This window comes from Lepus europaeus, chromosome 1, assembly GCF_033115175.1.
Source record: "Lepus europaeus isolate LE1 chromosome 1, mLepTim1.pri, whole genome shotgun sequence".
NCBI lineage: Eukaryota > Metazoa > Chordata > Mammalia > Lagomorpha > Leporidae > Lepus > Lepus europaeus.
The window spans coordinates 27,739,072-27,755,517 of record NC_084827.1 but is presented as its reverse complement, the minus strand read 5'-3'; the positions used below and the strand labels follow the sequence as shown (position 1 = coordinate 27,755,517).

Here is a 16,446-nt window from a genome sequence, read left to right as displayed (position 1 = left end):
TAATGAAAACATTTCTTGATTGTTATAGTAGGTGGTACCTGGAAAATTTTGTAACATACAAGTATAATCTTCTAAACACGTGTGGCCTCACTTACAGGTCCTAAAACTTCAGAGCATGTTACAGATTCATTAGTATCTAAATAGTAGTGACAAGACATAATGCACATTTTTAAATTAAACTTTTTAAAGATTAATTTGTTTATTTAAAAGGCAGAGTGACAGAGAAGAGACAGAGAGGTCTTCCATCCACTGGTTCACCCCTCAGATGTCCACAACTGCCAGCGCTGGGCCATTCCAAAGCCAGGAGCGAGGAACTCCAGCCTGGTCACCAATGAGGGTGGCAGGGGCACAAGCATTGGGCCATCTTCTGCTGTTTCCCCAGATGCATTTGCAGGGAGCTGGATCAGAAGCAGAGCAGCGGGAACTCGCATCCGTGCTTGTATAGTAGACCAGCGTCACAGATGGTAACTTACAAACTGCACCACAATGCTGGCCCCTAAATTAATTTTTAAATTGCAGTGGCATTTCAACCTCAGCAACTTCTATCACAATGTAACAGGTGTAATTTCACTTACATGTTATAGAGTTTATTGTAGGATGTCCCACTGAGTTGCAAATACACAGAAGGAAACAAAGTCTTTTACTAACAAAATTCAATCACTAGTATCTCCAGATCGAAACCCACTTGAATATAATGTATTGCCTTTGTTCTAAGGAAATGTTGTATTTAGCATGTCAAAAAGAAGAAAGAAAGGGGAGGGGGAGAGAGGGAGAGAGGGAATGAGGCATAGAAAGGGAAGGGAAGGGGAGGGGAGGGGAGGGGAGGGGGGAGGAAGGGAGGGGAGGTGAAGGGAATGGAAGGGAAAGGAAAGGAAGGGAAGGGAGAAGGGAGGAGAGGGAAAGGCAGGTGTTTGGGACACTGCATCTCATATTGGATGCCTGGATGCCTGGTGTCTAGTCTCAGCTTTGCTCCCAATTCCAGTTTCCTAATAGTGCCCCGCCTCGGGGGGTGGGCAGAAATTGATGGCTCAGGTAGTTGGATCCCTGCCCTCAAGTAGTGATCCCTCAAGTACTTGGAAAGCCTGGATTGAGTTCCCAGTTCCCAGCTTAGGCTTGGCCTAGCTCCAATCGCTGCAGACATTTGGGCGGTGAACCAGGTGGTAACTCTCTGTCGCTCCACCCCCACCATTTTTCTGTCTCTCAAATAAAAAAAATAATAATAAAAGAATTTTATCATACTTATGTGAATAGTAGTCTAGCATTAGGAAAGTAGGAAAGTTTCATTCTCCATATTTAAGGTTTTTTTTTTTAAGATTTATATATTTATTTGAAAGGCAGAGCATACTGTATTTTACTCTTATCTTGTACTTTTATTTCAGATGCAGATTATGTTTTCAACTCTTAACTTTTGACATCGGGTATGACAGTTTCAGGCACCCTCTAGTACTCCAGGTGAGTTGGCAAAGGCTTCATGACTACTGCCAGCATTTGCCTTTTGGTCAAGGATCTGTGTGTGTGTGTGTGTGCTGTTTTCATTCATAACGACCAATCAAGAAATAAGAATTTGCATCAAAGTTACTACAAACTTACATGAAGTGCTTTCAAAAAGTTTATGGAAAACAATTTAAAAGTAAGTTCATTTTCATGTAAAAGATTTTGAAATACTGCGTACATTTTCGTAGTATGCCTTTTCCATGAACCTTAAAAAGGTTAAAAAGACTCCATATATTTCCCAAAGTTCAGAGAATTAAGTAATATATGGGAAACCTATGATTTCCAATCACATTATGTGTCTCTGGAGAGCAAAGATGAATTTTCTATGGTTCACCACTGTTTATGAAATAAATGTTGTATAAAACCAAGTATGTGTCAATGGAGAAAAGCAGGCATGCAATAATAGAAGATAGCAGATGACCAGTGTAATCATATGGTATTATAAGAAAGGTAACTTTTTAATTCTTTACGTGCAAGCATTTAGCTTAAAATTGATCTGTATCTTCACTTGAAAACCATGACAATTTTTGAAATTTTTTCTAGCATAAATGTGTAAATTAAGGAGTGTTTTTTGTACACCAATTATTTTCCTTCCTCCTAAATTAAATAAACTCTCACATCATCTCTCCAAACTATTTTTCTTGTAAAAGAGCCCTTCATGGCAAGAAGATAAAAAAAAAAAAAACAATCGACTGAACTGGTCTTTAAAAAGCTTATCTTGGGATATGGAGTAGGAAGAAAGGAAGACAAACAAAATAAAATTATGTGTAATTGGAATTCAACTTTATGTAACATTTACTCTTTTTTCAAAGTATTATACATGGAAACCAACAATATAATATACGGCCCAGGCATTTGATTCACTAGTAGTAAGATTTATCCATAAAATTTTGAGAATTTATGAACTGACATTTTTAATGATCATTTGTTTATTGTTTTGAATATGTGTACTATAGTTTATATTATACACTTTAGATTTATACACTTTAGAAAAATTGTCATGTTCTTGAATTATCATCCATGAACACAAATCCTTCAACTATAAAGAGTTTCAAGATAAACTAATGCAACTGTATAGTACATTATTACACATGAAAGAATTGTGTCTTCAAGAGAACGTTACTCACATTCATAAAACTGTTCACCTCCAAAAGGACCACTAGATGTCAGTTCTGATCTACAGTCCTCCAGGAAATAAATCATGTCTTAGAACTAATTCTGCTGTATTCTAAGTAAATCAATGAACACTACTTGTGCTTTTAATCTTCCAAAGGTTCATGAACATTTAAATTTTCAAGATGATGACAGTGTGGAATTTGAGGACCAAAACACAGAAGAATTCCTTCTAAAAGATACTTTCAATTTTCTCTTCCCCAATGAATCTTCGCTTTCTGCATTTTCTGAGATATTTCAGAAACTTTATAGATCAGGTATATTTAAGGTAAGTACATATTTGTTCACTGATAAATTTTTTTAGTCATTCCATTGAAGGTGTCATTTTCTTTATTGTGCAATGAAGCAGCTTGATAATTCATTTGAAATTATTTTTTCTTACCTAAAGACTATTATTATTTTGTATGTCAACCAAGTGCATGACTATCTATTTATGATAACATTTTAGGTTAAAACATGAAGTACTTTCATGAAGTAAAGCAGTTCATAATTCCTAAGGAATGTTTGTATATATTACACATGATACGTGTTTTATCTAAAGGGATTTTTAAAAGAATTTATTTATTTATTTGAAAGTCAGAGTTATACAGAGAGAAAGAGAGGCAGATAGAGAGAGAAAGAGAGGTCTTCCATCCGCTGGTTCACTCCCCAATTGGCTGCAATGGCCGGAGCTGCACCAATCCGAAGCCAGGAGCCAGGAGCTTCTTCTGGGTCTCCCACGTGAGTGCAGGGGCCCAAGGATTTGTGCCATCTTCCACTGCTCTCCCAGGCCATAGCAGAGAGCTGGATCAGAAGTGGAGCAGCAGGGACTCGAACAGGTGCCCATATGGGATGCCAGCATTACAGGCTGATGATTAGGTGTCGTGATTCAGGGCAGCAGTGGTTAGTTTTTATCACATGTTAGCACATGTTTTCTTGATGCATCAAAAAAAAAAAAAAACTGTACAGATTATCAGATAAAATATTGTGTCCTGGGTATTTTTCTGCCTTAAAGTATATTCTGAGAACTTGGAAGTGTAGAATGTAAGGCCTCACAACTGTGGGTGCTCTAGGGACGACGTCTCTGAGAGCTGTAACCTGACCTTTTAGACTGTTTTCCTATGACTTTCCTTCTATTTCCTTTTTTCCATCTCTGATGCATAGGCATCATTAAAAGTACTCAATCCAGAAACAGTGGTAATCTGTGCACCTTCCACTTTTTAGGGTGGTTTAGAAATAATGAGGGTGGGGAAATATGGGGGATGTCTGTTCTCCAGAGTCCGTGAAACTCCAAGATGTTAATCTCCCAGATATGGGGCTCATGTGTAAAGATCCATTTGATGCTCTTACCTCGAGTGTCCAGAGCCCAAGGGCTGCTCTGCCTGCATTCCCCAGTGGCTGTCACAGGCCATCCTGCCCTTCTGTGCTGATCTCACCAGCCTCACAGCCAGAGCATTCTTGAACTGTCTCATGCAGGTCCTCCTTGTGAAAAAGAAATGTCCTTATACGCAAACATCCTTGTGACAAGTCAAAGTTGCTATGTATTCTGTAGTATTAATGAGTCCAGCTGTATACTTATTCAGTTCAAAATTCAGTTTATGAAGTGAGAGGGAATTGGGCTAACATTGTTTGACATTTTGGCAATTGCTTAAGTTTTTTTTTTCCTCTCCCGATTACAGGGTGAAAACTATCAAAAGGAACTAAATCAATGCCTGCCTATAGAGGAAATTAATTCAATTATGACTTTCATAGAAGAGCTTGGAGGTCTGGGACAATTCCAACTGGTAAAACAAAAATGACATTTGATTCTTCTTGATTATGGAGATTGTAGTAAATCAAATCTAAGCTACTAGGTTTTCACTTCAAACAAGAGGAAGATATTTCTTTAAGAAATAGAAATCTTTATAATCTTTTTTCTTCTCAGAGATATGAATAGTAAGATGAATAAGATTTATATGCTTTACTTTAAGAGTTTGCAGACAATAGAGAACTTGTGTTGGGGTAAAAGAATATGGGATTAGTACAGCTGCCAGGATTTGACGGCTCTCAAGGGGAAAATGTCAGAATTTTTCCAACCAAGTTATACTTTTTCTGGCTTTGGGACATTTACATGTAATCAAAATTTATTTCTACTTACTATATCCTTTTGTTTGTGCAAAATCAAATATAAACCAATATAGCAAGAATATTGTAGGAAATTACCTAAATCATAAATGTTTGCAATTCTATTGGAAAATTCAAAGAAAAAATATAAATAATTATAACAACCTTTACTGGTTTTAGCCTTAAGAAGGATGCTCATTTTCTCTTCTATGTACTTTTCTTGGGTCTGTTAATTTAATAGTCAATACCAAAGGGTAATTTATTGCATAAGCAGGTGCATATGCACAGTGTATGCTTCATTTCCAGTTCTGCCATTTATGTGGACTGTAATGAATTTGTCTGTTTTCATGTGAGATTTGTTCATACAGACATCTTTTTTAAATAGCATTTTAATAAAGCCAATAGCAATTCATTATTAACCTGATATTTGGCACAAGCCCCCCTTTTTTTGCTTTAAAAAAATCTATGTGAGTTGAGTGAGTTGCAACAAATTTACTAAAGTAAGTAGTGTTTAATAGTTGTTGTTATAATGTAGCCCCATATTTTGGATGACTTAAAGGAGTTTATTTTCCCAAAGATATTTCAACTAACACATCATCTTTTTAATTAATTTGAATATAGTTTATTATTATCACATGCACAGTAGTTTTACTCAATACTATAGAAAGAGATACAAAGCTACCTGGCCTTGCTGTTCTGGAATTCATAATTTAAGATGTTGTGAATGTAGAGAACATCTGCTGACACAATGTGAGGAAAAACTGAAGAATTATTTTGCAAGAGAAAGAGCAAATCCCAACTTCCTGACTCCAAGTAGAAAACAGGATAGGCATAGATTAATATTTCTCACCCTGGCATAATTCACTTGTAACCCAAGTGGATTTCTCTTCATTCTTCCCACTGTCTGACTCACTCTGTTATTTAGCTATTTGGGTTGTTTATTGCAGGAAGGAGAAATCTATTTCTATTCAATGAAAAGTAAACTCACCTCATTTAGAAATAGGATATCAACAAAGTTCCTTATGAAAAGTGGCACTGACCTTGACAACTGCAGAGAATATTAAATTATGACACTGGCTAGTGCATTTTAATAATTTCAGATATTCTAAAATATCTGACTATGAGTATGAAGGCTTCTCTAGCAATACTGTGTTGTAATTTATCTTGAATAACTTTCACTGATATTTTGTGTTTGAATATTCCTTGTCAGCTCTTCCCATCTACTACTCCTGGGATTCAATCTGTGATGCATGAATTTTATGCTATGGAGAGTCCTATGGGGAAACCTGGCTCGGTTTTGACTCAATACTGGTCCCTCTTAAATGCACTTGAACAGTTTCGGCTCATGAATAAAAAGACGCAGCTACTTCCACTGGAATGGTAAGATAGCCACAAATTTGAATTGTGCAGTCCAAAAAATTTGAAGTCTAAAGATTGATTTCAAAAAAGGTTTTGCCTACATTAAAGAAAGCAACAAAAAGAAGTGTGTCCAAAAATTCATGCTCTGGAAAATAAACGTCTTTAAAACATCAAAACCATAATGATTCCAGTGGTCTTCAAACACTGTAACAAAAATACACCCAAGAGTTTTTCAAACCAACAGGACTTGACTCCACTATAAAGTGATGCTGAAAATTAAAAGCTTCAAATTATTTTCATTCTATAATCTATATCCTTGGATTGAGGAAGCATCAGACAGAAAGAATTAGATGAGATTTGTTTTATGAACCAAGTCAGGGAGGGGTTCCAGACAGTAAGAATATTTACTCAGCAGGTTTTTGAAGTGTGACTTTATTCTGGCAAGATCTAGTCAGATTTATCAATATATTTTTTCTGTCTTTGTCAAAACTTGTTTTGTTGTTTTGTTTTAGAGGGTAGGGTTTTTTTAAAAGGTTTATTTATCTATTTGAAAGTCAGAGTTGAGAGAGAGAAAGAGAGAGAGAGAGGGAGAGATTGAGATACTCCATCCACGGGTTCACTCCTCAGAAAGGTACAAAGGCCTGGGCTGGGCCAGGCTGAAGCCAGAAGCCGGGAACTTCTTCCAGGTCTCCTATATGGATGGCAAGGGCCCAAGCACTTGGGCCATCGTCCTCTGCTTTTCTCAGGCCATTAGCAGGGAGCTGGATAGGAAGTGGAGCAGCCAGGACTCTAACTGGAGCCCATATGGGATGCCAGTATCACAGGCAGTGGCTTTAACTGCTACATCACAATGCCCGGCCCCAGGAATTTTTTATGTTTTAGAAAGTAGAATCTCAGAAGGAAATGTTTGGCTGGGATGACAGTTTGCCATCTATATCCACTTCCATTCTATTAAGAGGTGGTAAGGAGGGTATGGACAGGTGAAACCTATTAACACCTCTAGTTAGTGAAAGAGGTGAAGGCAGCACCTTTCTGTATCTCCTATACAGATAGAATCAAGGGCGCATTTGACTTTTCTACTGCCAGGAAAACAGAAGTAAACCTTAACTCCCAGGGAGATCAAAGACTAAAAGGCCCTGCTATTATCATTCACATCTCTTGCAGTCTGCCTCTGGAATGGCTTCAGTTCCTTCCACCTCAGGAGATCCTGAAAACAGTGCTGTGAAACACTACTCTTTATATAAATCAAAAATACAAATCATCATATATTTGAAAAATTCTTACAATATCTCCCAGGATCAGAATTCACTTTAATTGCTATAACTTTATCATGTTGGCCTGAATTCCTTAATAAGAAGTAGAAGGCCTGGGGGAAGATTTTGGTTGTTTGAAAATTGAGTTTAACTAATACAGCTCAAAGCCACTTTGTATTTTGTACCTACCCAGATCATTCAAGCCTGCCTTGTTCATCATTATAGGCGGGTGAAGAACACACTTGATTTCCCAAGTTGGCTATTAAAGGATTGTTTTTCACTTTGACTAAATTCCCTTGAGATACAGGTTTTGGAAAGTCTGTTCCCCAGCAAGATTTCTCACCCTCCACGTATGTTATGAGGTTAAATAATCCATTAATCTTAAACGCAGAAGATGGGATTCTCTTCCCATCTGGAAATTTACTAATTGTGTTGAGTATGGTTAGAAAGCATCAGGACTATTTTGAGTCATAGACTTGGATTGAAAAAATCTCAACTTCAAAGTTCATTAATTACAAGAGGCTAGGCTTTGACCCCTCTGAGACTCAATTTTCTTTTGTGTAAAATGTGCATTAAACTCCTCGATCTGTGTTATTGAGGTAGGGTTGCATAAGATAACATCAGAGTGCCATGTGCTGTCCCATGTACACACTGACACAGGTGCGCAGTGAACACCAGTATACTTTCCTTTTCACAGGTCTGTATGATCCAAATATCATTTTAACTTCTACAGTAGGGGGTAACATTTCAATTTCTTTTTTAGGAAAAGCAAGACAAGTTAAAAAACTTTATCTAGGTTAGCACAGAGATAAGTGACTTTTGGAGATCTATAAGGAAGCAATTAGAATATTGGTCCTACAACATTTCACGGAAAAATACTCAGTTATAATTATCTTTAGGTTTACCAGTGAATGAATGTACTTGCATATTTAATAATAATTCATACCTATTGCAAGGAGGATACGAATTATTTCAGTTTCCCAGAGGAGAAACTGAGAGCTAGGAAGATAAGTCATTTGTTGGAGCTGCACAGTTAATGGAAAGGGAGTTGAGACTAGGACTCTGGCTGCCTTTTCCAAGGTCTGGAGTGTTTTTTCCAGTATGGTTTGCAGACAGAGAGACCATCACTGCCTTTATATATATATATATATATTTTTTTTTTTTTTTTTCTGGACAAGCAGAGTTAGAGAGAGAGACAGAGAGAAAGGACTTTCTTCCATTGGTTTGTCCCCCAAATGGCCGCTATGGCCAGAGCGCTGTGGCCGGCACGCTGCGCTGATCTGAAGCCAGGAGCCAGGTGCTTCCTCCTGGTCTCTCATGCGGGTGCAGGGCCCAAGCACTTGGGCCATCCTCCACTGCACTCCCTGGCCACAGCAGAGAGCGGGACTGAAAGAGGATCAACCAGGATGGAATCCAGCGCCCCAACCACGACTAGAACCCCGGGGTGCCGGCGCCACAGGCGGAGGATTAGCCAAATGAGCCAAGGTGTTGGACCCATCACTGGCTTTATATTCACAAGGGCCATCTCTAGTTTTTTCCTGTAGAAAAAAAGTGGATGTTGCTTATCTACACTCCCCACAGGGTAAATGACTTCATCCTTCATTTTAAATAAAGTTCTGGCAGCAAGATGAGGAGAGAGAAAGTTACAAAAGCAAGAGTAGTTAAGTAACTACTTGTAGTTATCTTGGGTCTCCATGGAATTAGTGTAAATCTAAACAGAATGAATATTCAAAAATCAGTGTTTATCCTCTTTCTACCAATTTTCACTTCACTGGAAATAAAACTGCATATAGCTTGCTGTAAGGAAGTGCTTTCATGAAAATTCACATGGGTTTCAAACAAATAATTTATTCAAAAAATTATAAAAGAAATCACTGCAGGATACTTTAACATACAAAGTGTCTCATGCCTTTTAAACAATTATGTTTCCAAAATTCAGTTTATGTACTTTTTGAGAGTTGTATCTTTTGCAAGATTCATGTTTAGTTTTCCCTTCATATAAATTAGGATTTTTTTTTTTTAATTTGGCCTGGCATTCAGTTGGACTTCAACTAAACATATCTCATATTTGCTTTATTTCTCCCTTTCTTGGCGGGTGGCAAGGATTCTAAAGTGAGTGCTAGGCAATATTACCTCCCATCTCTGATTCCTTCAGTGTGTACAAAACAAAATGAAGACTTTAAAAAATAAAATAGCTATAAAATTTTTAGCAAAATTTTAATTCCTTGATTCTGCATACTTTCTTGTGTGATGTTCACATTTTGCAGGAATTGAATATGCCTTATTCATCTCTTCTCTTCTCCAATGCCTAACATGGTATTGGGGATAATAAATATTACAAAATGCTATTTCACACAGATCCTTTTACTTAATTCTCATAGGATCCCTGTGAAGTGAGGCAAGCGCTGTAATTTCCATTTGCTGAATGGAAATGGAGACACAACAGCACAGCAGAGTACAGCTGTGTGGGGCCTGTGGGCCGTGGTACCTTGTGTCTGCCATCACCAGGACCAGCAGTTTTTCTGTCTGCAATTTAGATTATTCTGGTCCCAAATCTGAGGATTTGAATGGCAGTCTGGGCAAACATTTAGTTAGTTATGTAACAAAGAAAATGAGGAGAACACACCAGAACATAACTAACCCTTACAGTTCACTACTATTGATCAGAGTTTAAGGATAAAAGTCATGGTAACATAAGTCATTTTTTGCATTGTTCACCTATATTTCTCAGCTTATATGTGTGAGGGTACTTCAAAATTGTGGAAACAGGTTTAAAGGATAAATTTATTGTGCTGTATATGTTAGCTACCAAATCAGAGAAAACAAGAAATTTGTCCCTTTTAGTCCGGCTTATTTTAGTGTTATCACAAAAATTAAAAGGCAAAAAGAAAGAAGGGAAGGATGAGGGAGGGATGCAAGGTGAGAAGAATCATCACATGCTTAAAATTCTACATGTGAAATACATGAAGTCTCTTTATATAAATAAAAAATAAATTATACAAAAGATATTTATTTTAGTGCAAAAATTTGCAATCCATGCAGCTTTCATGGTACACATTTTCCAGGAACTATTGAATATGCCTTATATAATATTCACTTTTTGCACTGAAATACTTATTTTTAACTCTATTTTCTATTAACTTTTTTGAAATGCCCTTGTGTGTTCTTCTCAAGCTGTGTCTCAGAGTTTCCAAGCTTCTTGCTTCAAAACTGTGTAACTTTAGCCAAACAGATTCCAATAAGAATGTACATTCTTGAATCACTTTTGTTGGACCCAGGCTATCTGAGATTGCTCTGCCTTGGACCGAGGAATGACTTTTTGCCCTGCTTTTCTTCAAATGTGTTTCTACTGATTAGAAATGATGAGATCTCCACCCTTCTCATTTGGGGCTAGTTTGCCAATTTTGAGGAATGAAACCCAGAAAGTGTTTGCCTTTGTCAAAATAACTTTGCCCAAATAGACAAAAAGAAAGTGTGCTAAATGTAATTTCTATGGATTTTACTCATTTCATTGATTCAGGATTGTTTGGCATTGTATTTGCAGGAATACTTTTGCAGAGAATGAGAACATTGAAAAACCACAAGTGCTGTTGGATACAATTGAAAATAAAAAAGGTAAAAGGATATAGTCTCATAAAAATAAATTTTAAAATTTTAGCATAAAAATAAGTATTGCCTGGACCAAAAACATTTTAAAAAATGTTTGGTTTTGTTAGCAGTCAAAAATGAAAATTAAACAAGGACATGCTCTTTTCTCTCAAATAATGATTTCAGCACTCTGCATGTTTCTATTCATTCATTTGTTCCATACGTATTTATTAGGAGAATTTATATAGCTGTCTGATGAAATTCAAAAATTTAGCATAAAGAAGAGTAGAACTAATGGATGGCATTTTTATTTTGAAGGAGCTTTGGAAATTGTAGTCATATCATAGAACTACAAGAAAGTTCAATAGATCACATTGGGGAGAAAGAGTGATATGTAAACAGCTCGTTTTCTCCCTTAATATTTTCATATTTGAAATAATCATTCAGCTGAGGTTTGAATAAAGTAACATATTTTATTTAATGTCATATCCAGTCTTACTTAGAGGTAAATAATAAAATGTGTGTTGTACTACATTTCTTTGTGTTTGAGACAGTTCAATGTATTTTTTTTTTACATTTTTGGTTATACTTTTCATTTTAAATTTACATTTCCTTTTCACCTGCAGTGCTACAAATTATTAATGAAGATAAAGAAATCCATTGCAATAATGGTGAGTTGAGAATGAAGAGGTACAGTAGTGTTATCCGCATTTAGGTACACTCCAACTTTGACAAAAATAACCTTTTTAGCATTTTTGACTATCTGTAGGCTGCTAATTTCTTTTAAATAATATTTGAGAAGTCATTAGATTTCTGAATAATGTGTCACTTTTACATGAGAAGATTTTTAATTTTCTGTTTTTGAATGTGAAGTGTGTGTGTGTGTGTGTGTTGAAGCACACTGACTTCCAGATCCGTTCTGAAGCCTGAGCCGTTTTATGGCATCGCCATGAATACCCCTGCAGTAGAAATTTGGCTAGTCAGCTTTGTACATTGATCTTTAGGTGGGGTCTTATCATCTTGCAATGATTTCTTTCTTGCCAGATGTTTATTATAGTGGTTAGTACTTGAGTACAATTTTCCTTATAACAGTTGAGTATCTTAAAGCCAATTTTCAATTTTTCTTAAAATTCATCATTTTTCATTAAAGGCATAATCAATAAAATACTTGCATTTTAAGTTTTTATGAACTTTGTATTTTAAAATAATTTATTCACTTTGATCAGTATTATTACAGTGGTCTTGGAAATGTATCTTTCTAGAGAGTCTGACTTTCCAAGGACACAGGACTATTGAGTGCCTGAACTGGAACAAAACTCCAGAATTTTCTTAATATTCTATAATATATCATGGGAAAATAAAAGTTCTACATAGTAGGCTTGTTTTTGACAGTGTGTATCTTTTAAAATCTCTATCTCACATGCACTTAGAAAATTTAGTCTTTCACAAATAAAAAATCATGCAATTTAGTTTGTGATGTTTTAACACTTTGATTAAAATCATTAAAGACTGAGAATAATAGAGTTAAATAGAATCAACAAATACACCCAATTAAAGAAAATGGTGCTTTAAATTAAGTATTGCCAGTAGGAAAAAGATAAGGAGTATTTTGTATGCCCTCCCGCCTTGTGCTCATGGTCAATCTCTCCCCCTAAGCACTGTTCTACCCTGCTAGGAGATGGCTAACTAGAATGTATGGGGGAAAGACTGTTGAAAAGCTAGCAGCAAAGTAAAAATGAACATTTGTGGAGTCTACTTGGTGCTAGGCTCTGGGCTAGATGCAGCGGGGGCAAAGTCACCTCACCACTTTGGGCTTCTATTTTTCTTATTTATAGAATGAAAAGACTGTGCTTTTAAGATCCCAGGTAACAAGGTGTAGACAACTTAGATAACTCTTCCAAGTTCTGTATGTCTTTACATGGATTGAAACTATTCCTACCTGGGTCTCCACTGTTAATCATCCTACTTTTATGGCGTGATAGAAGATTCAAAAAATAACTCCATGATGTCTCAGAACAGGTGGGATTATCTTTAAGTCTAGGCTGTTCTTGTGTTTCATATGAGTTATGATTATCCCTCAAGAGGGCAATAAAATTCTGCAGTTAAAAGAAATCCATTAAAAGGCACCAAAACTTCAAACAGCTTCCCAAATACACTTGCCAAATAGGTTAAGCTGCCTGCTATCAGCATTCCTCAAGCTGTGTTCTCCGTAGATCCAAGGTAAACTGGCCCGAGACAAGTTGGGGCTAGGGTGGGACACATGCCAAAGAATTACCCGGTGTTTGTAGAGGCAACACTGATGACTCAGTGGAAGATGCTGTCAGAACTCTGTCAATTCTAGGCAGGGGTCTGGGATGCAGCGCCCAGGCTGGAGGTGGAGAGTTTCTGATGAAACAGAAACAAGCACATGCTAAAGTTTTGATTCAGAAAATGATTGCAAATGTATTCCATCTCACAGAGAACTGAGTTTCAGCTTCTAAGTTTATTTGATTTTTAGTTATTTGAAAGGCAGAGAGACAGAGACAGAAATCTTTCCTCTGTTGATTCACTCCCCAGATGCCTGCAGCTACTGAGGCTGGGTCAGGCTGGAGCCATGAGCTGGGAAGTGAACCCAGGTTTCCTGTGTGGGTGGCAGAGACATAGGTACTTGAGTGATCACCTGCTGCATCCCAGGGTGCACATTAGGGAGAAGCTGGGATCAGAAGTAAAGCCAGATCTGAAACTCAGGCACTGTTGTTTGATCCAACTGGTATTGTAGCTGCTTTGCTAAATGTCTGCCCCTGAATTTCAGTCCGTTTATTTACTTGTTTATTATTTATTTATTTATTTTAATGGTGAGTAAATAGATTATTTGTTTATTTAAATTTTTAATCCTTTTTACTGTATATACTGCAGGCTTCACTTTCAAGCAGCAAAATTAACCAAGCAGGTAGTACCCAATTCACTGAGTTATTCAAGAAAATTTACTACTTATTTTTTACACCGATTTTTCCCTAAAATGAAATTATCATGTATTTATTGTAGTATTATTCTTTTTTTAAAAAGATTTATTTATTTGAAAGGCAGAGTTACAGAGAGGCAGAGGCACTCCCCAAATGGCCACAACAGCCAGAGTTGGGAGGATCTGAAGCCAGGAGCTGGGAGCTTTTTCTAGGTCTCCCCTGCGGGTGCAGAAGCCCAAACAGTTGAACCATCTACTACTGCTTTCCCAGGCCATAGAGAGAGCTGGGTTGGAAGTAGAGCAGCCAGGTTTTTTTTTTTTTTTAATTTTTATTTATTTATTTTTTGACAGGCAGAGTGGACAGTGAGAGAAAGAGACAGAGAGAAAGGTCTTCCTTTTCTGTTGGTTCACCCCCTCAGTGGCCACCGTAGCTGGTGCACCACAGTATCTGAAGCCAGGAGCCAGGTGCTTCTTCCTGGTCTCCCATGAGGGTGCAGGGCCCAAGGACTTGGGCCATCCTCTGCTGCACTCCCGGGCCACAGCAGAGAGCTGGACAGGAAGAGGAGCAACCGGAACAGAATCCGGCACCCCGACCGGGACCAGAACCCGGAGTGCTGGTGCCACAGGTGGAGGATTAGTCTAGTGAGCCACGGCGCCGGCCAAGCAGCCAGGTTTTTGAAACCAGTGTCCATACGGGCTGCTGGCACTGCAGGTGGCGGCTTTACCCGCTACTCCATAGTGCTGGCCCCAGTATTATTCTTTTTTAAAAAAATATTTATTTATTTGAAAGGCAGAGCAATGTGAAGGGGGGAGAGAGAAATTTATCTTCCACACACTGGGTCACTCTCCAAATGGATGCAACAACCAAGTCCAGGCCAGGTCGAAACCAGGAGCCAGGAACTCCATCCTGGCTTCCTTCATGGGTGGCCAGAACCCAAGTATTTGCATCATCATCAGCTACTTTCTCAGGCATTAGCAGGAAGCTGGATGAGACACAGAGGAGACAATTCACTTCGGTATGGAATGCCCATGTCACAAGTGGCAGCTTAATTCACTGTGGTTCAATGCCAGTCCTTACGATATTTTTCTTAACTTATACCATGAACTTCGTGGTATATCTGTATGTTCAACAAAGAAATACAAAAATTTGGATCTTATTGAAGCACAAAGTATGGACATAATGGTAGATCTAACTGGAGAGAAAGATAAGGAGGGCTTGTGCAATGCCCTGTTTGCCTTTTTAGAAGCTTGGATTTTGGAAATGATGAGAAACTACTGAAGAATTGAAGACAACTCATCAGATTTGAAAAATCATTGTGACAGTTGTATAAACATAGAGGAAAACACATTTTTTTAGTTAATAAATAATCTTCTTTTTGTATCTTCAGTTTTATAGCTTCCTGCAGCAAATTCTGTGTTATCTCTTTTTGTGACTATGTTGTTAAAAGTCACTGAATGTTTTATGTAAAGGCAATGCAAGAATAGTTTCTAGTTTACTGATTTCCATTTAAACTTCTATATTTATGTTTGCTGGGATTTTATTGACTGTTGCAAAGTACTAATGGAACAAAATGCAAATTGACTTATTTTGCTAAACCTTTGGACTATCGGATTCTTTTTTTAAACATTTATATTGAATAATAGAGTAGCTGGTGTGTGTGTTTATATAGCTATTTTTCTTTTTTTTTTTTCTCACCAAGATACTGCTATCAAAGTTGGGCTCCCAAAGACAGATTTTTTTAAGTTTTTAAAATTTTTAATTGACACATAATGATCACATATGTACTAGGTACAGTGTGACACCAATGCATGGATACAGTGTATGGTGTTCCAATCAAGGTAATTGGCGTATCCATCACCTAAAAACATTTATCATTTCTTTGTGTTAAGAGCATTCAAAATACTCTCTACTAGTTATTTTGAAAGATCCAATTCATTGTTTTCAACCAAAGTTCTAATCATCCTACTGTGCTATAGAATGCAGTACCCAGCTATAGCCCTGTACCCATTAACCATCCTTGCTATGATCACACCTCTCCTTCACCCTTCCCTGAAACTGGTAACTGTTATTCAACTCTTTACTTCTGTGAGATCAACTCTTTCCTTCTGCAATTAAAAGAATGTCCTGCTAGTCCATCCATGTTACCACTAATGATGGGATTTCACTCTGAAAGATTGGTTGTTTTCAATGCCTTAGAATCAGCAATGTAGAGTTGTAATCCTAGGTTCTAAAGCAGTATTTAGCAGAATAGAGGATGTCCTTTCTACTTTATGGTGCTTCTGCAGGTGACGATGGTTTGGGAAGTGAGGGGTCTTAGGATGCCCTTGCTGATGTTTTTGTATCTGAATATTTGGTATATTTACATCCTACTGCCTGTACATTGTTATATCAATCTCATGACAGCTAATGACACTTCCCAGGAAATTTTCTTCATTCTTGGCTGGTTCCGCTTTGTCACCACCCCACAGAGCCATAGAGCTATGGCTATGAAGCTTGTTATTTGTCCAAAAATCATGAAAATACTCTCAGGTCACAGGAAAGACACTTTCCCTACC

At 37.3% G+C, this 16,446-nt stretch overlaps 1 protein-coding gene across 2 annotated transcripts in view; it reads left to right on the top strand.

Moving 5' to 3' along the window:
- CPED1 (cadherin like and PC-esterase domain containing 1) overlaps nt 1-16,446 on the top strand; it is a 328,108-nt gene that overhangs the window by 148,343 nt on the left and 163,319 nt on the right. For both annotated transcript variants that reach the window (XM_062206775.1, XM_062206743.1), the window contains exons 8-13: nt 1,380-1,452; nt 2,768-2,935; nt 4,326-4,430; nt 5,960-6,129; nt 10,906-10,976; nt 11,576-11,620. In XM_062206775.1, coding sequence (XP_062062759.1) covers nt 1,380-1,452; nt 2,768-2,935; nt 4,326-4,430; nt 5,960-6,129; nt 10,906-10,976; nt 11,576-11,620 — 632 coding nt within the window. The remainder of the gene's footprint in view (nt 1-1,379; nt 1,453-2,767; nt 2,936-4,325; nt 4,431-5,959; nt 6,130-10,905; nt 10,977-11,575; nt 11,621-16,446) is intronic.